Source organism: Hemitrygon akajei, chromosome 20 (genome assembly GCF_048418815.1).
Source record: "Hemitrygon akajei chromosome 20, sHemAka1.3, whole genome shotgun sequence".
Classification (NCBI taxonomy): domain Eukaryota; kingdom Metazoa; phylum Chordata; class Chondrichthyes; order Myliobatiformes; family Dasyatidae; genus Hemitrygon; species Hemitrygon akajei.
Window position 1 is genome coordinate 34,549,024 of NC_133143.1, and position 25,876 is coordinate 34,574,899.

Consider the following 25,876-nt stretch of genomic DNA (forward strand, 5'->3'; position numbering starts at 1 on the left):
CGGTAGTAGTTGTTGCTAAAACATTGAATATGCATTTTCAGGCTCCTATACCTCCTCATTGATGGTAGTAATGAGAAGAGAGCATGTCCTGGATGGTGAGGGTCCTTAATGATGGATGCCCCCTTCTTAAAGCATCACTCTTTGAAGATGTCCTTGATGGTAGGGAGGTTGCTGCACATAATGTTTAGCCACAATATCTGGGAATGCTGTTGCCATTCCCCAGTTTATTTTTTTACAATAAGCTGGCAGTTTTAATGATTACCTGGAGCTAACCACAGAGTTACTACATTTAATATAATTGTATTTTGCTTTATCAAAGAGAAATTTGAATTAAATATCTCTGGATTGGTATTTCACTATCCCAACTACTAGACCACCAATATGCTCTCTCTCATAAAATCCAAAGGATATTAAATTGTAAATTGCCCCTAATGTAGCTGGTTGTAGGAGAACAGAGTACAGTTAATGGACATGAGTTAGTGAATAGATTGCATGGAAATAAGGGGCCAATGGGATTTGTGGAGTTGCTTTGAGAGCTGCCACATGGAAATAGGCTAAACAGCCTCCTGTGTCATAAGATAATATGGAAATTAATCCCATTAATGAGAGCTTTGACCAGTGATCAATTGAAAATTGGAATTTTCACAGGAGGGGATTTTACTCGGGTCTACTGGCAAAGTAGAAAAACAGAGCAGTGGGTTACAGACAGCTTTGACCAGCAACCAACTTGAACATCAGAAGTTTCAGAGGAGGAGACTCTGCCCGAGTAGAAAAAAAGGAGCAGTGTGTTGTGGCAGCGTAAGACAGCTTTGAACAGCGACCAATCAGCTTTGGAGATTGATTAGCAAGAGCAAATTAGAGGAAGGCAGGAGCATGTGCAGCGGCTGTTGTCTGAGTGGACAGAATCAGAATGGTGATCTTGAAGTTTTAGCTCTTAGAGGGTTCAGTCAGATAAAGCAAAGAAAAGCTCATGGTTAAGTTTTATTTTCTCCTTCTGAACATCTAAGTGCATAACATCAACCAATTTGCCTTTGTCTAACTTGCTTATTATTTCTTCAATGAATTCCAACAGCTTTGTCAGGCAAGATTTTCCCTTGAGGAAAACATGCTGACTATGGCCTATTATACTGTGTGCCTCTAAGTACCCAGAGATCTCAGCCTTAATAATCTACTCCAACATCTTCCCAGCCACTGAGGTCAGACTAACTGGCCTATAGTTTTCTTCCTTCTGCCTCTCTCCCTTCTTGAAGAGTGGAATGAGATTTGCAATTTTCCAATCTAACAGAACCATTTCAGAATCCAGTGATTCTTGTAAGATCATAATGAATGCCTCCTCAATCTCTTCAGTCACCTCTTTCAGAACACTGAGGTGTACACCTGGTCCAGATAGCTTCAGACTTTTCAGTTTACCCAAGAACCTTCTCTCTAGTAATAGTAATTTCACATACTTCATGACCACTGACACCTGGAAATTCCACCATCCCGCTAGTGCCTTCTCTGTGAAGACTGATGCACAATACTTAGTTTCTGCTTCTCAAATTCCAGGGTGAATTCAATCACATTATGTTTGCTTTCCCTCAGGGTTTCTATAACCTTAAGCACTCTACTCAATTTGTGTTCATTGTACAACATCCAATCCAGAGTAGCTGATCCCCTAGTGGGCTCAACCACAAGCTGCTCTAAAAAATCATTGTGTAGGCATTTCAGAAACTCCCCATCATGGAATCCTGCACCAAATTGATTTTCCCAATCTACCTGCATATTGAAATCCCATGACTATTGTAACATTGCCCGTTTGGCATGCGTTTTCCATCCCTTGTTGATATTTGTAGACCACGTCCATTCTTCTGTTTGGGAGTTTGTACACAACTCCCATCAGGGTCTTTTTGTTGCAAAGATAGCAGATGATATGAAGATAGGTGGAGGGGCAGGTAGTTTTCAAGAAGCAGCAAGGCTACAGAAGGACTTAGACAGATTTGAACAATGTGCATAGAAGAGGCAGATGAAATACAGAGTTGTGAAGTGTATGGTCATGCACTTTGGTAGAAGAAATGAAAGGGTAGGCTATTTTCTAAGTGGAGCGAAAATACAATAAACTGAGGTATAAGGAGACTTGGGAGTCCTTGTGCAGGGTTCCCTAAAGGTAAATTTGCAAGTTGAGTCTGCAGTGAGGAAGGCAAATGCAATGTTAGCATTCCATTTCAAGAGGACTAGAATATAAAAGTAAAGATGTAAGGTTGAGACTTTACGAGGTACTGGTGAGGCCTCACTTGGAGTATTGTGAGCAGTTTGGGCCCCTTAGAAATAATGTGCTGAAACTGGAAAGGGTTCAAAAGAGGTTTACGAAAGTGATTCCAGGATTCAGTGGCTTCTCATGTGAAGAGCATTTGATGGCTCTGCTGAGGATGTTTCCTGTGTCAGAGAATGATAGATTTTTGATTGGTCAGGACATGAAGGGATATGGGGAGAAGGCAGGAGATTGGGGCTGAGAGGAAAATTGGATCAGCCATGATGAAATAGCGGCAGGCTCAATGGGCCAAATGGTCTAATTCTGCGCCTAGATCTTAAATCATATTATTATTTGACTTTCCTTAGGATCAAAGAAGCCATTTACTTGTGTGCCAATACTTAAGTGAAGATATCAAATTCCTCTGCTCTGTTCCATTGCCTTGAAGTATTTCTCTTCAAGTATTTTTACAATTCTCATCTGGAAGTTACATTTCAATTTGCTTCCAGAACCTTTCACATCACAACCACTTGGCATTTAACTTTTTACGAAAATGTTCTTTGTCTTGTTATTTTCATTCTAATCTTGTAAAGCTTCATTACTGCCTGTTAACTATCACATAAAACCATTTTTCCTTTCTTATTAAACACATTTATAGCTTTGAATACTATCGTTTCTCTTTATATTTCTTTACTGGAACTCACTCATTCTCATTTTCAGCTTCAAGTTTATTGTTATTCAACCGTACACATGTATACCAGAAATGAAGCATTTGTATATACAGGTTTCCCCAGGTATTTGAAAGTAGAGCATTCCTATGAAATGGTTCGTAAGCCGGAATGTCGTAAAGTGAAGAAGCAATTACCATTTATTTATATGGGAAAAATTTGTGAGCGTTTGCAGACCCAAAAAAATAACCTACTAAATCATGCCAAATAATACATAAAACCTAAAATAACAGTAACATATAGTAAAAGCAGGAATGATCTGATAAATACACAGCCTATATAATGTAGGAATACTTTTCTACAATTAGTGCAGCACTGTCCACCGCAGCGAAAATCTCACGCTAGAGCTCTCAGCAGCACTCGCGGCTAAAACTCACGGCGCAAGTGCTCCTGGCAGAAACTCGAGTTGCAAGCACTCCCAGCAGAAGCTCACGGTGCAAGCGCACCCAGCAGAAACACATGGCACAAGTGCTCCTGGCAGAAGCACTCTTTTCAGTAACCTTTAAGCTATGAAGCTACCAAATAACACATAAAAATACACAGCCTATATAAACTAGAAATAATGTATGCAGTGTAGTTTCACTTACCAGAATCAAGAAGAGCGTGAGTACACTGATGATGGTGTGTTAGGCTGAGTCGTCGGAAGTTGGGGTGGTGGGAGGTAGAGGAGGTTGGGGTGTTATCATTGTCTGTTTCCATCAGGGCATGCAGATCACCTTCTTCTATGTCTGCCTGCCTCGATGTCGAAGGTCGAGTTTCGTCGTCTGCTGTGGCTGATGTGGAAGGCTTGAAAAACGACAGTATGCTTGACTGCTTAGCCTCGCACATTTTTCTATCATACAGTTCTTTGTAAGCACTCAAACCATCCTGCAAACCCACTCTAAACCTATGTACCCTTTCAAAATTCAAGTCATACTTTTCTGCAATCATTGGAACGTTGTCAATTGCACGAAAATCTCACGCAATTGCTTCACGTTCAGTTCCAGGACAACTTCACTTTTGGGATGTTCACTACTGCATTTGGCTTCAATTGTTATCTTCATCAGCTCTTCATCTCTCAGTTCGTGGTCATGGGATGCCAAAACGTCTTCAACATCATCTTCGTCAACTTCCACAAACCCTTAGCCAAACTCACTATGTCCTTACTTTGTTCACCACAATCGAAACGCTTAATTATGTCTAGCTTTACACTAAGTGTAACACCCTTACGCGCTCTTTTACGCTTTTCTGATACCTTAGAACTTATCTTGCTAACAGATGCACAAAATAAATCGACATAAAGCACAGGTGCCCACAGGCACGTTTTTAAGCAATGCCGGCTAGAATGCAGTTCCGGGGGAGGAGCTTGGCTGCTCGGCACGCACGCTGCCTTTTTTCGTAACAGTGAAAACAACTTCTGTTAGCGAAAACAGGTAACTAATGGAGGTCTTTCGTAACAGCGAGTTGACATAAAGCGAAAGTTCGAAAAACAGGACACCTGTATATTGTATATATATTGTTCCTCAATATATGTAACACAACGCATATAACTGACACCACAAATAAATTACCACATAATACCACAAATTACCGTAGATTTCGCACTACAGAGCGCACCTGATTAAAAGCCGCTGGCTCTAATTTTAGAAAGAAAATCAATTTTGTACTTGTACAAGCCGCACCGGATTTTAGGCCGCACCGGATTTTCGGCCGCAGGTGTCCCACGTTGTAATATGAGATATTTACACAGAAAGATATTACACGTGAGGATTTTTTAACTTTTAATTAAATCCATATGGTAACATAAACAAATACATATTGCAAATGCTTTTTTTCGAACCGTGCCTGTAACGCGGCTACTTTTAAATATACATATTTGTGTATCGGTAACACACAAATTACGTTGCGTATACTTTTTTACTGAACAACAGTCCAATATCTCCTAACGACTGGTAAAAAATATATATACTGCAGCCTACCAGGAAAAGTTATTGATCGCCTTTAACTTAAAAGCAGCGTTTTCGCTCGGGTAATGTGCTCGGCTAATGTGCTCCCCCCCACCTTCCTGTTTATCGCAAACCGGTATTTCCCACAAGACGCGGCGAAACCGGATGTGATGTCATAGTATCCCGGGATGTACAGAAAACAGATAGATAGATACTTTATTCAACTAGAAAATACTAACAAATGAATTACTAAGCGAGAATATTATAAACTAAATAACTGCCATAAAGGCAGCACAATGCTTTTCTTCGAGTGTTTTCCATGTTGATGAGGGTGAGTACAAATGACTGATTTACAATAATTTAATTGTGAAAGTGCGCTTGATTTATTGTACAATTTCATTGGACCTCTGTGAACTACTCATCAATTTTATTGGTCTACTGTTACGAGGCAAAATGTTTTTGGCGGCATGAAAAAAAATCATGTATTAGCCGCACCGTAGTAAAGGCCGCAGTGTTCAAAGCTGTTCAAAATGTGGGAAAAAAGTAGCGGCTTATAATCCGACATCTACGGTAATTAACAAATAATAAGGTGCATTTACAACACAAGTTTAAGAAGTAAACAGTATAGAGTACTGGCGCATCATACATGATAAGGCCTGGGTGGTGGCAGGGAATTCAGTACTTTCACAGCCTGGGGGAAGAAGCTGCTTCTCATCCGAACAGTTCCTGTCCTCATGCTACAGTATCTCCTACCTAATGGTAGGGGATCAAAAAGATTGCCAGACTGATGAGAGGGATCAATGCAAAAGGCCCTGCATATGCAGTGCTTTTGTTAAATATCTCTTAAGAGTGGAAGAGAGACTCTGATGATCCTCTCAGAAGTCCTCACAATCCTTTGTAGGGACTTGCAGTCAGATGCCTGGCAATTCCAATTCCAGGTGGTGATGCAGTTTGTCAGGCCACTATCAGTGGCGCCCCTGTAAAAATTGGTCAGAATGGGTGGGTGTGGGTGGAAGTCTCACCTCAATCTCCTAAGGAAGTGGAGACATTACTGTGCTTTCTTGGCCAAAGAGTTTGTGTTGAGGGACCAGGTGAGATCATCCATTATATGCACTCCGAGAGACTTGGTGCTCCTAATGCTTTCCACAGAGGAGCAGTTTAGGTACAGTAAAGAATGCTCAGCCTGCACATTCCTAAACTCCACAATCACCTCTTTAATCTTGTCTACTCATGTTGTTGTGCTTACAGCAATCTGCCAGCCACTCTGTCTCCTTTCTGCATATTGTCTCAATATCGTTGTTGATGAGGCCAACCAGTGTTGTGTCATCAGCGAACTTAATGATTTGGTTTGGATGGAAACTTGCAGCGCAGTCATGCGTCATCAGCAGGCTGAGCACGCAGCCCTGAGGGATGCTGATCTGTGGTCTGTCCTATAAGAAGTCTAAGATCCAATTACAGAGAGAGGTATTGAGACCCAACAAGGACAGTTTAACCAGCTTCTGAGGGATGATCATATTAAATACCAAGCTGATAAACAGCATCTTGGCATTTCCCAGGTGGTACAGGACGGACTGGAGAATAGTGGACTAATTTGAGCAATAGGTGAACTTGAAAGCGGCCAGTGCAGCAGGAAAATAGAATTTAATGCAATCCATAACCAGCAGTTCAAAGCACTTCATTATTGTTGAGGACAGTGCCACTGGACGATAATCGTTAAGGCAGCAAGGCAGTTTACTGTCACTCTTTGGACACCAGGACGATGGTGGCTGCCTTGAAGCTTGTGCGGACAGTGGACCGTTCCAGAGAGATGCTGAAGATATGTTAGAATCTCTGTTACATTGGTTGCACATTCCCTCAGCACCTGACCAGATATTTCTCTATTCTTCCCTTGAACACTCTGAACCCTGTTAGAATTCGTATCCATCCCTTCTACATCCTCTCCAGAGCCTCATCTGATATGTGCCCAAGATTGAACCCAGTATTCCAATTGGGTCTAAGCAGGATCTTAAAAAGATTTAGTAAAACATTTATATTTACCTATTATGTGACCTTGCTTTTCTCATATATGAGTCTTGTGTTTACCATTGTTGGTAGAATCTCCGATGGAGATGAGAGGGTGTTTAGGATTGAGATATACCGGCTAGTTGAGTGGTGTCGCAGCAACAGCCTTGTACTCAACTTCAGTAAGGCCGAAGAGATGATTGTGGCCTTCAGGAAAGGTAAGATGAGGGAACACAAACTAATTCTCATAGAGGGATCATGAAGTGGAGAGAGTGAGGAATTTCAAATTCCTGGGTGTCAAGATCTCTGAGGACCTAATTTGGTCCCAACATATCGATGCAGCAATAAACAAGACAAGATAGTGACTATGTTTCATTAGGAGTTTGAGGAGATTTGTTTGTCACCTAAAACACTCGAGAACGTCTATAGATGTACTATGGGGAGCATTCCGACGGGCTGCATCACCATCTGGTAGGGTGGTGGGGGAGGGTCTACTGCACAGGATCAAAAGAAGCTACAGAAAGTAGTATCTAAGACATCTTCAAGGAGCTGTGCCTCAGAGAGGCGGCGTCTATTATTAAAGACTCCCATCACCCAGGACATGCATTCTTCTCATTGTTACCGTCAGGAAGGAAGTACAGAAGCCTGAAGGTACACAGTCAATGATTCAGGAAAAGCTTCTTCTCCTCTGCCATCCGATTGCTAAATAGACATTGAGCCCATGAATACTACCTCATTCTACCTCAGAAATATTATTTCTATTTTTGCACTATTTTTAACTTAACTATTTAATATACATATACTTTAATTTACATTTTCTCTGTATTATTGTATGTTGCATTGTACCACTGCTGCAGAGTTTACAAATTTCATGACGTATGCCAGTGATATTAAATGTGATTCTGATTATATAGGAAAATTTCAGGTCTTGGGGAGATGAACAACAACATTTTGAGACATAACTTAACTAGGAACTGATAGAAGTCAATTAGCGTGGAAGTAATGGTAACTCCCAGCTGGTGGTGCAGTGGACTTCAAAGCAGATGGTCTTGAGTTGAAACCCAGCCGGGTCCCAACCTGGACAGCAGCAGTATCTGCACAGAAGAAAGGCCTGGCAATCTACTTCCATATCTTGCCATGAAAACCCTGACCTTATGGTCCATGAGGTCACAAAAAGTCAAACTCAACTGAACGACTGAACAACAACAGCAAATGGATCAATGAAAATAAACATAAATCACTGGAAATGCTGAGTAAGTTTGACAGCATCTATAGATAGGAAAATTTTAAAAAAAATGTGATGTGTCAGATCAAGGAAAAGAGTAAAGCAAGTTTTAAAGATGCTCAAAATGTCAGGCGAGGTAGAAAGAATATAAAGGTCTGTGCCAAGCCTAATGGTTTCATCAGCAGATGAAGTGAGGCATGCAGAATCTGGTTTATTGGTGAAGCAGTGATAGCATCAAATTAAAATATTTAAAATTCTACATAATGAATTTCAAAGCTTTTGTTTGTTGCAGCTGCCTCCTCTGATGGACAGAGGTTGGCACTGAACTTAGAATATTTAAAAAGTCAAAAAATGCTGGAAATCTGAAATTAAAAAACAGAAAATACTATAAATATTCAGCAGGTTTATCGGTATCTTTAGAGACAGAAATAGGTAACATTTCTGTTCAGCATTTGCTGAGTATTACCAGCATCTTAAAATTAGAATTTCATAGGGCTTTTTTGTGTGGCTATTAGCCAACTTAAGTTTAAGTTTAAAATCTGTGTTCAGAACAAACTAGAACTGCTGCCTCCTATTATAATATTTATGGTAAATACATATTTTCTACAGTGGCCACTTAGAGATGTGATTGTACCTGCTCTCACTCAGTATTCCTCTTTCAGAGATCTCTTATTGCCATGTAAATACAGAATTGTTTTTGTGAAATATTAGATTGATTAATCTGTTTATTCCCTTCAGAGTGTCCATTGTTGACCTGTCTGACATCCTTCCTTTTGGTTTCTGCGCAGCCTGATGAATCGCACAAGTACAACAGCAGTTGTGTTTTCACTTCTGGTATCTTGTGTACCAACATTGTTATGACCATGATGTACAGTCTTGGCTCAGTGGAGAAAAATTATCTACATTTGACTTCTCCATAACAAAACATGTCTGTTTCACCCGCTACCAAGAAACCAAGCTATGTATAGTAAGTGATAAAGAACTATCAAAAATAAATTGTTCTAAATATACAGTGGAATCTGTTCAGTGGAGTGTTCACTGAGATCTTTAACCTCTCATTTTGGCAGTCTGTGGTGCCCACCTGCTTCAAACAGGCATCAATTATACCTGTGCCTAACAGGAATGTGGTAACCTGCCTCAATGACTATCATCCAGTACCACTTACTGCATTCAGTGTAGTGTTTTGAGAGGTTAGAGATGAAACATATCAACTTCTGCCTGAGAAGTGACTTGGATCCACTCCAGTTTGCCTACCAAAGCAACAGGTCCACTACACATGCCATCTTATTGGCTCTTCACTCAATTCCTCAAACATTGGGACAGCAAGGGAGCATACATTAGGATGCTGTTTATCAACCACTCCATCAGCCCCCTGTTCTACTTGCTTTACACTTATGACTATGTGACGAAACACAGCTCCGATGCCGTATTCAAGTTTGCTAATGACACCACTGTTGTAGGCTGAATCAAAGATGGTGAAGAATCAGCATATAGGAGGGAGATTGGAAATCTGGCCGAGTGGTGCCGTAACAACAACCTTTTACTCAAATATCAGCAAGATCAAAGAACTGATTATTGACATGATGAGGAGGAATCTGGAGATCCGTGAGAGAGTCCTCATTAGGGATAATAGTGGACACAGCCCAGTCCATCATGGGTAAAGCCCTTCCTACCACTGAGCACATCTACATGTTAAACCCCTGCAAGGTGGGGAAGGTTTGTGCAGTGACCACCCTCCAGTCAAAAGGTCAGTTCCTTTTATTTCATCATGATTTCTTCGAATAAGGCATCTCTCGGCTGTGGGATCAGCAGATTCATCATTACTTCTGGTTAAGTTAGTCGTTTGTTTACTTTTCTAAGTTTTGAGCAGAGGGCAATAAATCTCGGGATTGGTTTTAAACCCTGGCTCAGTTTCATATTTATTGCTGCTGCATTCGTAACAGGTGATATACCTAATTGCCTCAAACTCTTAATGAAGTATAGCTGCTGGTGTACCTTCATAATTGCACTTGTGCCCAGGATAGATCCTCTGAGATGTTGATGCCCAGGAAGATGGAGCTGCTCACCCCTCAATCAGGATTGATGTGTGTTCTCCCAGCTTCCCCTTTCTGAAGTTCACAATCAATTCCTTGGTTTTGCTGACGTTGAGTGCAACACCATTCAACCAGCCTATTGTGTCTGTGCACAACTACTCATCAATTAAATAAAAGCACCCACCTGGAAGATGGCTTTAACTGGTGTGTTCACAATGCAGCGAGAGAACAATGTGCATGCGTAGACAACAAGTCAATGCACATGCTCAGACAACAGATCAATACATAGTGCTGGGGGGGGGGGGTCATTGCTGTAAAAGAAATTGGCTTTATGCATTACACTTTCTCCCCCTTTAGATTAAAGAGAACAGTATATGTACAAAATAATCAATTTCCCTTTCACAAACCATATTCCAAGTAAGCATGCTTTCACAATTAACAGTTCATAACTAACTTCACATTTCTAAAGGTTCAGTCCTTTGGGTGGCGCTCTTTTTTTCAGGATCGTACCTCTGGACCTATGAGGTGACATCAGGTTTGGCAGGTGTCTTGACAACAATAACATTCTCAAAGCACCTCTGGACCTGTAGAGTTATCACGGTTAGTAGGTATCTTGTCTAATACAATATTCTCAGTTTCTGGTATCACACTGCTGTCACAACTGACATCATCACTGAGAGTTAAGTGTGGTGATTATAATGTGTCCGTCTTGTTGGATGAAGTCAACTCAGGTGTGTACTTTGGTTGAGCATCCCATATCTGGTCCATATGATGTCTCCATGTCGGATCTCCAACATCCACTGTCTACATCAGTGGTCCAGTTCTTGTAGCTATCCTACCAGGCATCCACTTATCTTCTTGGTAATCATGTGTGTGGACTTCCTATTCAATCTCAAAGCTGCTTGCTGCTTCACTTAGCAACTGGCTGAACTGTTTATTCTGTACTCCCCTCTGAAGGTCTGGTTTCAGGAGGTCTGTGTAAGATCTCAGATTCTTGCTCACGAATAGCATTGCAGGTGTTTGATTTGTTGTCGCATGAACAGAGTTCCGATACACAAAAAGGAAGTTGTATGCCTTGTGCTGTAGTGAAATGTCCTCCTTGTCCTTCGCTTTAATGGACGACTTGAAGTTTGGATAAATCTTTCAACTAACCCATTTGTTGCTGGGTGGTGAGGAGCTGACTTGAAATGTCTGATGCCATTTTTCCTCATGAACAGTCACAATTCTCTGACGTGTATTGTGGTCTGTTGTCACTCTCAATTTGTTCTGGTAAGCCACTTCTGACAAAAATAGTGCTCAGAGCAGAAACAATCTTCACTGACATGGTTGAATTCATTCGTATAGCCTCCAGCCACTTCGAATGAGCATCCACAGCAAACAGAAACATGGAGTCCATTAATGGCCCAGCAAAATCGATTATGTACTCTTTGCCATGGTGACGACGGCAGCTCCCATGGCTGTAATGGTGCCTGTGGTGATGTATTTTGAACTTTTTGGCATCCTGAACAGCTCTTGGCCAAATCTTCAATCTGTTTATCGATTCCCAGGCACCACATGTAGTTCCGGGTGAGACTCTTCATCTTGACTACTTAGGTGCCCTTCATGCAGATTTTCTAGCACTATGGCGTGCAATTTAGAGGGAACCGCAACACAAGATCCACACATCAACATTCTTTGACATACCAATAGTTGATCTTGTCTCACTGAGAACTCTGGGAACGTGGGGTTACCATGAGCTGACCACCCTTGCATGGCGATTTCATAGACTTGTGATAATTCCTTGTTTCCCATTATATTTAAGAATTTGTTTCCGGCAGCTGGTCCACCAGTGTGGTGTGGAACACTTCTGGTGGATCACAGTATGAAGACTTTTCTTCAGTTGCCAATAGTGGAAGTCATGACAAGCCATCAGCATTGCTGTGTTGTTTGGTACCCTTGAACTCCGTGTCATAAGTGTGGGCTCCTAGAAGTAGAGTCCAATGTTGTAACCGGGTAGCAGTTATCACTGGAATTCCCTTCTTGAGATTAAAAATGGATACAAGGGGCTGGTGATCTGTCACCAGTGCAGACTTTTGCCCATTAAGGTAGTGGTGGAACTTCTTTATTCCCCATACTAGACGAAGGGTCTCTCGGTCAAACCATGTGCAGTTGCGCTCTGCGTTTGTCTTGAAGCAAACACAATCAGGCGTTGAGATCCATCTTTTCATAATGTGTGACAAAACAGCTCCAATGCCGTAAGGGGATGTTTTTGCACGCCAGTCTGATGGGCAGTGATGGGTCACAATGAGTGAGCAGTTCATCGGATGTTATTTCTTCTCTTTGTTTACTTGAATGCTCTTCCCTATCTTTCTGACCATTTCCACTTTGCTCCTGCCTGGAACACTGCATTCAATGGATGCAGCAGTGTAGCAAGATTTGGGAGAAAATTGTGATACAGGTCCACAATCCCTTATCGGAAATCCTTGGGGCCAGTTGCATTTCGGAATTCAGAATTTTTCGGATTTCAGAATCCCTCCTTATTGGTTCCGGGAACACCCCCCACGGATACCAGAAAATACGTATGCGCAAGACCCTTATTTAACCTGTCTCAGTGCGGGTGCGGGTGGACTTCAGGACCCGGCGGAGCTCCAGACCTACACACGTCCTCCCGTATACTTTAAATCATCTCTAGATTACTTATAATACCTAATACAATGTAAATGCTATGTAAATAGTTGTTATACTGTATTGTTTAGGGAATAATGACAAGAAAAATATTTTATTTCCAACAAAAACATTCAATAAAACATAAAAATATACAGCTTCAAATGAACCGAATTAAACTCATGGTAAATGACTTATTGGAATAAATATAGAATGTCACTGTCACTATAAAACTTCAGTAACTTGTCTTTCTGTTTCTTTAAATCATATACAGTGGTAGGTCCAACACCATATTCTTCAGTAAGACACTGCACAGACACCACGATCAAGCTTCTGCAATAACTCCACTTTTTGCGTTATTGATAACGATAGATGCTTCTTTCTCTTTCTCTCATTGTTACCCATAGGGGTATTTGCAGCTCTTTTTGACATTTTCACAATGTAATTAAGCACAAAGTCAACAGTGAACACAAAAGAACAGCAAATGCACGTGTAACCAGTACAAGCGCTGAGCCACAACTGATGTCTGACGGCCTGTGCTAGTGCCGCCATGTCACACCTGAGTGACGTCAGCTGTTGGCGGAAAAAACTTAGGTTTTCGGAGCTTTTTTGCATTTCAGAATTTCGGATAAGGGATTGTGGACCTGTAGTAGTTTACAAGGCCCAAGTATAACCTGAGTTGTGACACATTTTTCGGTCTGGGCATCTGTAGCACTGTTTCAATCTTCTCTCGTACTTATGTAAGCCATGCTTGTCAATGACATGTCCACAGTATGAGATTTCATTCTTGAAAAGCTCACATTTCTTTCTCTTTGTGCACAGACCATACTCGCTCAGCCTAGTAAGCACTTTACCAAGGTTCTGGAGGTGCTCTTCATCATTTTTTGCCTGGGATATCTTGGAGTACTTGGTCCATTGCTGTTTGCCAAATTGCTGGAAGTGATGTGATGCCAAAGGCGAGACATTTATACTGGAACAATCCATTGTGAGTGTTGATTGTGAGGACCTTCTGCTTGACTCCTTAATCTCCATTTACAGATGGGCTTATGACAAGTCAATCTTTGAAAACCTCTGCCCGCCTGCCAAAGATGCAAAAGTGTCTTCTATTCGTGGCAGGGAATACTGCACAGTACACAGCACCTCATTGATGATCATCCTGAAATCCCCACGTATACGAATGGCTCTGGTAGTCCCTTTCTTGATCACCAGGACAATGGACTTTGCCCAATCACTCCACTGAACCTTGGAGAGAATTCCGGATGCCTCCAAGCTCTGCAGTTCAGCATCCACTTTAGGACGTAGTGCATAAGCCACTGGATATGCTTTATGGAATCTTGGTATTGCTGTTTCATCCAGTTCAATTTTGGCCTTCATGCATTTGAATTTACCAATCCCCTTCTCAAACACCATCTGATTAGCATTAAGCAGCTGTGCCAGTATCTGGTTAGTGCAGCCGTTTGGGCTGCTGTTGCCTGTTGATGTGTCGGTCTAGTTGGATTTTTCTCAACCATTCACGGCTGAAAAGTGCCGGCCCTCCACTTTTCAATACGTAATGCTCCAACTGTTGTGTTTGGCATCCATACGTCACATCTACTTTAAGTTTGCCTTTGGGAGGCACTTTTTCACCTGTGTAAACCTTTAGCATCACTGAGATCTTCTCTAATGGTATCTTAGAAAACAGTCTGCTGTAGTCAGCCTCTGGAATTGTGGTCAAAGCTGACCCTGTATCCAGCACCATTTTTAGTTTTAATCCGTATGATTTTGTGATCTGCTTCAGTAATACTATGCAGTTCTAGGCATGACTATTCACCTTTGTCATACTCAATGTTATCTGATTTTGTTTTACATTCAGTAACTTTATGCATTTGCTTAGTTCTGTGTTTGAGACTTACCACTTGTTCATTGGTGCTTTCTGTCTGCCTTGCACATTCTCTCTACGTGACCTTGTCTGTGACATTTTCTGCCGACTTTTTTTGAACCAACAGTCATTTGCATCATGGAAGGATTTGCCAAATCAATAACATTTTGACATTTTGCACCATTCAGGGACGTTTTGTGCATTTCACGTTCTAACCTCCTTTTCTGTAGTTCTGCATCTTTTGCTGCAATCTCTAATGATATTGCAATGGTCAATGCCCATTCTATTGTTAGATCTCTTTCAGACAGTAGTTTCCTTTGAGTGCTTTGACTGCATACCACATACAAGCCTGTCCCTTTATGCATTAGAAAGTCCATCTCTGAAGTCACAGTACTGGGAAAGTTTGCACTGTTCTGCACTGTATTCAGAAAAGCCTTCATCTTTTGACTGGTTCCTTTTGTAAAATTGTAACAATTTCCTCAAATATTGTCCTCCTGGGATTTTCACACACAACTGAGAATTTTTTAAAAAGTCCACAGCAGCAGTTCTGTGATTGAAAATCATTATTAATGAAAGAAGTCACAGGAGAATGGCCAGGCTGGTTCAAGCAAACCCGAAGGCAGCAGTAAGTCAAATAACTACATGTTACAACTGTGGTGTGCAGAAGAGCATCAATAAGCAGAATGCTGAACATGTCGAAACTTGAAATGGATAGACTACAGTAACAGAAGACCACAAATGTACACTCAGTGGCCACTGAATAATACTATAGAAATGAAAGGTTATTTACACAAGCAGAATGGGAAACTTTCCGCTTTAAAAGATGTTTAAACATTGTACAACTTGTAATTTAATAGGCAGAATTTTTGCAGATCATCTAGAAGAAGTTTTCTTTACATTTATATTTTTCAAGTCACACTTTTTATTTCTTCTATCATAGTGTTTAAAATAAGATTTGTGATTTGTCCCATTTTCATTGCTGCAATACTTAGCATGCACGGAACAGCTTTTAAAATGCCCTCTTGTGATTCACAAAGGTTTGAAGTAGTGGACACTGAGACATTAGAGAGTTAAATTGTAGTGTCTGCTACTTTTTTCATGCAATGTTTGGAAAAAAAAATTTTTTTAACTGAAAGAAGAAATGCTTCCTCCCAAGCTCTGGGAAAAATGCAGAGGCTAAGATGTTGCATTACCAAAGGCAGATGAAAGAGGGTGCAGAAGAGCAAATCAGAGGATTAACAACTTTAGACTTTAAGCAAATGTCCATGGTGGGAGTTTGGGACAACCTTCTTGCATGTCCATTGTATAGTCCATCTGATTTTAATTCTATTAATTAGTGCACCATGATATTATGGTGGTTAGCCCAACACTTTACAGTAGAAGCAACCCAGGTTCCGTTCCTACTGCTGTCTGTAAGGATGTTCTCCCCATGACCACGTGAGGTTTTTCCTTCCACAGTCCGAAGACGTACAAGTCGGTAGGTTAATCGGTCATTGTAAATTGTCCAGTGTTTAGGCTCAGATTAAATCAGGGGATTGCTAGGCGGTGTGACTGAAGGGGCCAGAAGGGTCTATTCTGCTCTGTATCACAATAAATAAATTTAAATTGAGTCAAGATTTGGAGTTGGGGTGGGGAGGAGAGTTAATCTAGTCATCATTTCACTGTTATTTGTGTGATGTTGCTGAATGTTCATTGACTTCTGTGTTTACAATATGATTTGTGATTGTTTCAAAAGATCTTTGTTGCTGTAAAGACTAGCATCTGCTGACCTGAAAGATAGGATATAAATGTACATTTCATTGTGTATCTTATGTTCCTTTGAGTAATCTCAGCAGCACCCTGAGCACCTTAAGGCAAGTAAACTTCATACATCACCCTCAATTGCCTCTATGGCAAGTTATTTTGCTTCAATACAGGAATTTTTATTTGACGTTCATGTTAGTTGGGACAACCGTGGCTTTGTTCAGCGCAGGAAACTGAGTCCTGTGTCTTCTCCAAAACTGCTGTGATGTTGATGCTGTTTGTTGCTTTATATTTTCCTTTCAGCAAAAGGCCTAATGCAATTATTACTCTCTTGCAGGCTCCTCGAATGGGTACTTTTATAGGTGTCTATCTGCCATGTCTACAGAATATTCTGGGAGTTATCTTGTTTCTGCGCTTGACGTGGATTGTGGGTGCTGCAGGAATCTTTGGATCTTTCTGGATTGTCTTCATGTGCTGTGCTTGTGTAAGTCAAAAGCTACTGAAATTTTAGAAAATTCATTTTCTAAATCACCTTGAGCATTAGGTAATTAGTTTTGAAGGGAATAGTTACTCTGATAAATGGAAGTGCAGTCTTAAATTATAAATAAATTTCACTATTAAGTACAAAAAGTGAAAAAAGTTGGAGAATATCTGTGATTAAGATTAATTTTTTGGCTGAATGCACCCTGCATGGAAGATTATCTTGTGCCTATAAAAGTATTCCCCCCACCCCCGGAAGTCTTTGTGGTTTATTGTTTTACAATACTGAATACAGTAGGTTAATTTGGCTTTTCTGACACCAACAGAAAAAGACTCTTTCATGTCAAAGTGAAAACAGATCTCTGCAAAGTGGTCTAAATTAATTACAAGTATAAAACACAAAATAATTGATTGCATAAGTATTCACCCCTGTCCCCCTTTAATAACTGGTGCAGCCAATTGGTTTTTAGAAGTCACATAATTAGTTAAATGGAGATCTGTTTTTGGAGACCTGTGTGTAGACAAGGTGTTTCGATTGATTGTAGTAACAATACACTTGCCAAGAAAAACTGCTGTTGAGTTTCTTGACAAATACTAGACCACGAAGACAAAAGAACATTCCAAGCAACTCTGCGAAAAGGATTTTGAAAAGCGCAAGGCAGGAGATGGATACAAGAAAATTTCCAAATCACTGAATATCCCTTGGAGTACACTTAAGTCAATCATCAAAAAATGGAAGGAATATGGCACAGATGTGAATCTGCCTAGAGCAGGCTGTCCTCAAAAACTGAGTGACTGTGCAAGGAGGGGCTAAGTGAGGGAGGCCACCAAGATACCTATGACAACTCTGGAGGAGTTACAAGCTTCAGTGGCTGAGATGGGAGAGACTGTGCATACACCAACTGTTGCGTGGGTAACTCACCAGTCGAAGCTTTATGAATTAGTGGCAAAGAGAAAACCACTGTTGGTAAAAAAAAAAATTAACATGAAATCCTGGCCAGAAGGCAAGTAGGAGATTCTGAAGTCAGCTGAAACCAATAGTCTGATGAAACCAAAATTGAGCTTTTTAGCCATCAGACTAAATGCTATGTTTGGCGTAAGCCAAATACTGCACATCATCAAAAACACACTGTCCCTTCCGTGAAGCATGGTGGTGGCTGCAGGCCCTGGAAGGCTTGAGAAGGTAGAGAGTAAAGTGAATGCAGCAAACTACAGGGAAATCCTGGAGGAAAACCTGATGCAGACTGCGACTTGGGAGAAGATTTGTTTTCCAGCAAGGCAATGACCCCAAGCATAAAGCCAAAGCTACATAGGAATGGCTTAAAAACTGCAAAGTTAATGTCCTGGAGTGGCCAAGTCAGAATCCAGACCTCCAGCCAATTGAGAATTTGAGGCTGGACTTGAAAAGGACTGTTTAGTCACGATCCCCATGCAATCTTACAGAGTATGAGCAGTTTTGTAAAGAAGAGTGGGGAAAAGTTTCAGTGTCCAGATGTGTAAAGCTGATAGAGTCCCATCCACACAGTCTCGAGGCTGTAATTACTGCCAAAGGTGCATCTGCTAAATACTAACTTGAAGGGAGTGAGTAATTATGCAATCAATTACTTTGTGTTTTTATATTTTAATTAATTTAGATCACTTTGTAGAGAATTGTTTTCACTTTACACAAAAGAGTCTTTTTCTGTTGATCAGTGTCAAAAAAAGCCAAATTAAATCCAATGTGATTCAATGTTGTAAAACAATAAAACATGAAAACTTCCAAGGGTGGGTGGATGGATGGTTTATATAGGCGCTGTAAATATTTATGTATAATTCCCAGTTAATGTCCTGGGAACAACCGTCAATTGTGTAGTAAAACCAGTAAGGATTTTAATATTTGTTTATACTGGATGCAGATCCTGGTGATCAAATTTGAGTCCTGTTGATCAGGGCTTGGTATAAACCATAAGGATATGATAACTGTAGTGTAAAATTTAAGTATAGTATAAAGGTTTGGTATTGCTGTGCTGTGATTTGGGACTGCAATCAGCCAAAAATTTGAAATTGATTTGCAAAACTGGTTTATAATTGAGTTCCCTGAAAATAGGAACCATTATATTTTAAATTGCTAACAAATAGTACTTGCCATTTTTAGGAAGCCTCACACCACAAATTCAGATCAGAAAGCTGTTTTTGTTGTATATGCTACAGTAGTATGTAAGTTCTGTTACATATTTAACACATTTTCATCAGTGTTACACACAATATGTTAACAAATCCTGGTAGCTGTCAGAGTACGTAGCATCATAAATCAATTGCATTCCATTAATTCAACTGTGCTGTTGACTTCAAAGCCTTTTTAAAATGTTTTCCCTTACTTCCTGCAGGTAATAATCCAACAAAGCATTGGCACCCCCCCCTCCCCCCTTAAATTAGGCACAGCATTAAAGAATATTTTCCTTAAATAGAGTCATGGAGCACTACAGCACAGAAACAGGCCATTCAGCCCATCTGATAGGAGTTGCCTGTAGCAACCAAACAACAGTAGTAATGTAGAGCATAGTGTAAATCAAACACTGAGAGGTGCATATGATAACAGTAATACACTACTCATTGTGGATTTTAATCTATTTATACAGAGATGAGCAAACCAAGTTTGAAGTAATAGTGTGGAGGCTGAATTCCTGGAATGTATATGTGAGATTTCTGTCCAGATCAGTAAGTTGAGGAGCTGGTGAGGGCTTGGGCTGTTTAAAGCAAAGAAAAAGCAGATGTTGGAAATGGGGAGAAAGGGGTTTACCTGAAATAGTTAAATTCAATATAATTTCCTGAGGGTTGTCACATGCCTCATTGGAAAATGAAATGCTTTTTCTTGAGCTTATGCTGGACATCACTGTAGTAATGTAAGAGGTCAGAGTGTGGACTATTTTAGATTAAATATTACACAATGAGAAAGGTTAATGAATACTGATAGTTAAGGGGCCTTTCAGAAAGAGTGTAATGTGGTTGAGTTTTACATGAAGACTGCAATTGAATTGGTTCAGTTCATCACGGTCACAAAATTAATAAAACAATAAAGTTGAGGCATGAATTAGCTGTGGTAGATGGAGAAACTGCATAAAACAGAATGACAGCAACAAGAAAGAGGTAGCATATAACAAATTAAAACATAGTTTTAGCATTGGAATAAACAAAAACTCTAATGTTTCCAAAAAGAGTAGGCCTGAGGATTGGAAACTTTTCAGAACTTCACAAAGGAGAATCAAAAAAAAAATAAGGATAGGGAAAATTGAATATGAGAGTAAACTGCCAAGTAAGATAAAAATATTTTAAAACCCTTTAAGTAGATTGTTATAAAGGAAATACTAAGAAAATTTAATGTAGATCCTTTGCAGAAAGAAACAGTTAAACTTATGTTGGGGAATGAAAATTGGCAGAGAAATAAAACAAGCAACTTGTGAAATACAGATAACCTCATAAACAATGAAGAACAAGAAGTCTAGAGTGAAAAGCTGAAGGAAATTAATAATTTAAAAAGTATACAAGTAATTAATAAAGAAAGCCAGTGAATCCCTTTCTTCCTTGTGTTTAAAAGAAGTGGTAATGGAGATGGAGAATGTAGTGGTTACCGCCTTACAAAATTCCATAGCTTCTAGAATGTTTTTCATAATTTGGTAGATTGCTAATAGAGCTCTAATATTTCAGAATGGAATGAAATCAAGTGGGGAACTACGAGTTATCCTGCCATAAGTAGGAAAAATATTGGACACTAATATCAATGAATTGATAATAGCATTTAAAAAATAAGAAAGGGGTAGGCAAAGTCGATATAGATTTAGGAAAGGGAAATTGTGTTTGACAAGTATAATTTTTCAAAGTTGTAAGTATAAAAATTAGTAAGGGGGAATGTGGTGTATTTGGACTTCTAGAAAATCTTCATTAAGGTGCCATGCAAAAGGTGAACAAACAGTATTGGGGATTGGTTCACAGACACAAAATATCTCAAAAATAATTAAGTTAAAACTCATTAAAGTTGGTTTCACTGTTTATCTTTGTACCATAAGAATCAATATTACTTTTATTTTATAAAGAGAGCAATGCATTAGAGACAACATTAACAAAGACTGGTAATCTTGAGGATTTCTGTATATCTTTCCTTACTGTCAAGTTAGTTTTCACCTGGTTTTTCTCCACAGACCTTGCTAACCGCAATATCGATGAGTGCCATAGCAACAAATGGTGTGGTGCCAGGTAAATAAACCCTATTTATAATGTGACATTTCCCTGAAAAGGATTTTACACAATATAAATACCTTATTTCTGCTGTGGTATCACCTGTTGGCTAAGTGATTTTTATTGAGTGTTTATTTTGGAAATATGTCTCAAATGTTATCAGCTTTTGAGCCTGTGTATAAATGGCCATTAGCATTGTTCAAACAGTTCAATGGTCAGGCACAGTTCCCTCAATTTGGGTAAAACCATAGTAGCAATTAGATTTTCTAAATTTACAGGCCCTTTAGTTTACTCAAACCTTCATTTTAGATGTTATTAAAGAAAGGACAAATAACCTTGCTTAAATGTGCATAACAGTATTTTTCCAAAGAGGAAAATTGATGCACTAATGTTCTGGGATGCAGGAGAAGGGAGACTGCTACTTGTATTTTTAGAAACCGAGTATAGAAATACTGCACTTTTGCACCTTGAAGGGGGATTCTTTCTAATGTCCTTGCCAATATTTATCCCTCAAATAATGTTATCAAAAATAGATTAACTGGTAATCAAAATTAATTGTATGCAAAATTAATTGATAGCATTTGAGGGTGGATAAATATAGAAGTTAGAATTGTACAACACAGGGACAGGCTCTTCAGCCCACAGTGTTGTGCCAGACCACCTAAAAAGTAAATCAAAGCCCCACCAAAAACTAATCCCCCTATCTTCGTCACATTGATATGCCTGTCTAAATGTCTTTCAAAAGCCACTACTCTATTGGCTTCTGTCACCAAACCAGGCAGCCTATTTCCAAAGGCAAACATGAGGAAATCTGCAGATGTTGGAAATTCAAGCAACACACACAAAATGCTGGTGGGACACAGCAGGCCAGGCAGCATCTATAGGGGGAAGTGCTGTCAACGTTTCGGGCCGAGAGTCCTGATGAAGGGTCTCGGCCCGAAACGTCAGCAGTGCTTCTTCCTATAGATGCTGCCTGGCCTGCTGTGTTCCACCAGCATTTTGTGTGTGCAGCCTATTTCCAGTCGTCCACCACTCTCTGAGTACAAAGAACTTGCCCATCATATCCCCTTTGAGCCCACCCGCTCCCACTTTCAATACATGCCCTCTGGTATCAGACATGTCTATCCTCAGAAAAAGAAACTTCCTGTCTACTCCTCTCATTATCTTATATCAGATCTCCCCTCAGCCTCTGTCCCTCCAAAGAAAACAACCCCGGTTTGTCCAGCCTTTCATGATAGCTCATGCTCTCAAAACCAGGCAACATCCTGGTAAGCCTCTTCTGCACCCTCTCCAAACCCTCAACATAATTTCCTACAGTGGTGGGGGGGAGGGCGCAGAACTGTATACAATTCTCCAGATGTGGCCTAACCAGAGTTTTATAAAGTTGTAACATAGCCTCTTCACTTCTGCTCTCGACTAATAAATGTAAACATTCCATAAGTCTTAACCACCCTATCAACCTGTGTAGCCACGTTCATGGAGCTATGAACTTGGACCCCCAAGATCTCTCTGCTCAGCAACACTGTTAAGGGCAAAACCCTTAACAAGGTCTTGCCCTTAAGTGTTCTGACTCCTTGTAATTGCCCTACCAAGGTGCAACACCTCCAGTTTATCTGGGTTAAACTCCAATTGCTATTTCTCTGCCCATATCTGCAACTGATCTATAATGCGTTGTTTTCTTTGCCAGTCATCTACATTGCCCACAACAACACCAGTCTTGGAATCATCTGCAAACTTGCTAAGCCACCCATCTACATTTTCATCTTGGTCATTTATGTACATCACAAACAGCAGAGGTCCCAGCACGGATCTCTGCGAATCACCACCAACTACAGACGTCCAGCTCAAATAAGTCCCTCCATTCACTATCCTCTGTCTTCTATGTGCAAGCCAGTTCAGAATCCAAACAGCCAATTTGCCATAGACCCAGTGGATGGTTTGTGTTTAAGGTTAATAACCTTTGGTGAGAAACACAAGATACATTTGAGATTTTTTAAAATCATTTTAAGCTGTAGAGGAAGTTATAGGAGTAGTTGGGGAGCGGTGTTTATAAGAGGGGAAGAGAGGAGGTGCAGACACACTTAAAGACAACTTTGGGAGATAGTGGAGATTGAATGTTAATAACAGGGATGGAGTCAAAGGTGGTCGTAAATTACAGAAGGAATGTCTGTGCAAAGTCTAAATAGGAGGAGATGAACCAAATTTGAAGTTATCAAAAGAAAACAAATTGTGAACCTAAAAGATCAAAATGGTGATATTTTGAAACTGAATTGTAGAGGTCCCCATAAAGGAATATTTATCCCTCAAAGAACACTACCAAAGTAAATTGACTCACTATAACAATGCAACTTGGATACCAGATTTCCAACATTACAACCATGTGGTAATTTCAAAAGTAATTTTTTTGTTATAAATATGGCAGTTTGTCAGTTTACTCTTGTGTGCCTTCATTGTTACTATAAACTCCAATCAATTAGTTGCATGATTGAGAACCTGGGGAGTGACCACCAATTAGCCATCAAGAATCTAATTCTCAGTGCAGAATTTTAATTGGAATTTAAAATCAGAATTGAATTAGATAGATACTTTACTGATCCCAAAGGAAATTATGGTGCACAGTAGTATTACAAGTGCACAGATATACAAATATTAGAAGAGAAGTAGGAACATAGAAATTTTCTGCACATTAGAGGCCCTTCGGCCCACAATGTTGTACCAACCATGTAACCTACTCCAGAGACTGCCTAGAATTTCCCTAGCACATTGCCCTCTGTTTTCCTGAGCTCCATGTACTTATCTAAAAGGCTGTCAAAAGATCCTCTTGTATCCGCTTACACCACCATCCCTGACAGTGCATTCCACATCCCCACCACTCTTTGTGGAAAAACCTACTTCTGATATTCCCCCGGTACCCAGTTCCAAGCACCTTAAAGCTATGCTGCCTCGTGTTAGCCACTTCAACCTCATGTTCATTCAGGTCCTCTTTATTTTCATCAGTTTCATCCTCTAGTTAATTTACCCTCTGGACCTTCACCAGGATCTTTCCCTTCAGTTGCTACGCACATCACAAGGCCAAGAAGTAACAAATGAGTGAGCATAGAGTCATACAGCATGGTAACAGATCCTTCAGCCCAACTCGTTCATTTTTACCAAGATTCCCATTTTGAGCTACTTGTCAGTGTTCACCCCATGGGACCTTTCCTGTCCATGTAGCTGCCCGAGTATCATTTGAATGTTGTTCAAATGCAATAAACCAGTTTGGAGGTTTACATGAGTTTCTGCATAAGCTGTTTAGGTCTCTGAAAGGGAGACACAGTAGTTAGTGCAATGCTTTATAATTCAGGTGACAGGGGTTCAATTCCCATTTCTATGTTCTCCCCGTGACTGTGTGGATTTCCTCTGGGTGCTCCAGTTTCCTCCCACAGTCCAAAGACATACCAATTGGTAAGTTAATTGGTCATTGTAAATTGTCCCATGATTAGGCTAGGATTAAATTGGGGCAGCATGGCTTAAGGACCGGAAGGGCCTATTCCATGCTATATCTCAATAAATAAATAAATTATCTCTGTTTCCTTTGTTCGCAGCTGGAGGGTCCTACTATATGATTTCAAGGTCCCTGGGTCCAGAGTTTGGAGGGGCTGTGGGCCTGTGCTTTTATCTGGGAACAACATTTGCTGGGGCCATGTACATCCTGGGAACGATTGAGATCCTGCTGGTGAGTTGCTGAACTTTCAACTGGAATGGAGTCTCGCTCAAAACATTTTTTTTGAAATCTGAATTCTTTCAAAGCATTTTTTTATGAACACTGTTTGTATGTATCTGTATTGCACAGTATTACACTGGAGGAAGAATAGACTATTTAGCTTTTCCTGCTAGGTCCACTATTTGATTAGACTATGGTCAATTAGTATGATAACTCTGGGCAAGTGTCAAACTTTTAGTTGAAAAGGAGTATGTTACCACTGATGTAGGAGTATAATCCATTTGTTCCGCTCCTGAAGGCAATGAATTGCAGTGGGATACAATCTACCAGATATGGTGTGTCCAAGTAGTTGACTTGCAAGGTGTCCTGAGAACCCCGTGAAAGGAATGCGAAACAAGGACTGTACCAATGTTTCCCCTCTAAAGGCTGTTAGCTGAAACCCTCAGTGCCTTGTATTTTTCTCATTTTTACATTTAAAAGCATACATCTTTCTGAGCCCAATTTTCAAAACTTCAGTGTATTCTATCCGAGTTGACATCGAAGCATGAGTTTGCTATTTGAAGGCAAGATATATTCTTCCGTAACTAATGATAGTCTTAACAAAATTGCTTTCCCAGTAATTACATATTTCAATGTCATGCATTCATTTTATTCATTGGGAGGCTGTTCTTTATCAAGAAACAGCAAAATTCTCTCATTGTTCTTCCTATTTGTTTCATTATATACTAATAATCCCCTGTCTTCTGCAAAAATGCTATCCCTTTCTCTCAATTCCTCCGCCTCCGCCACATCTGTTCTCAGGATGAGGCCTTTCATTCTAGGACAAAGGAGGTGTCTTCCTTTTTTAAAGAAGGGGGCTTCCCTTCGTCCACTATCAACTCTGCCCTCCATCGCGTCTCCCGTATTTCACGCACCTCTGCCCTCACCCCATCCCCCCGCCAGCCCACCAGGGATAGAGTCTCCCTGGTCCTCACCAATCACCCTACCAGCCTACAGATCCAACGTATAATCCTCCGTAACTTCCCGCCACCTCCTATGTGATCTCACCAACAGCCACATCTTCCCCTCCCCCCCACTCTCAGCTTTCCGCAGGGATCA

General features: G+C 40.3%; 1 protein-coding gene across 5 annotated transcripts in view; it reads left to right on the forward strand.

Moving 5' to 3' along the window:
* Positions 1 to 25,876, forward strand: part of LOC140713718 (solute carrier family 12 member 7-like) — a 219,369-nt gene that overhangs the window by 135,439 nt on the left and 58,054 nt on the right. For all 5 annotated transcript variants that reach the window (XM_073024142.1, XM_073024144.1, XM_073024143.1 and 2 more), the window contains exons 4-6: positions 16,721 to 16,867; positions 21,039 to 21,093; positions 24,660 to 24,790. In XM_073024142.1, coding sequence (XP_072880243.1) covers positions 16,721 to 16,867; positions 21,039 to 21,093; positions 24,660 to 24,790 — 333 coding nt within the window. The remainder of the gene's footprint in view (positions 1 to 16,720; positions 16,868 to 21,038; positions 21,094 to 24,659; positions 24,791 to 25,876) is intronic.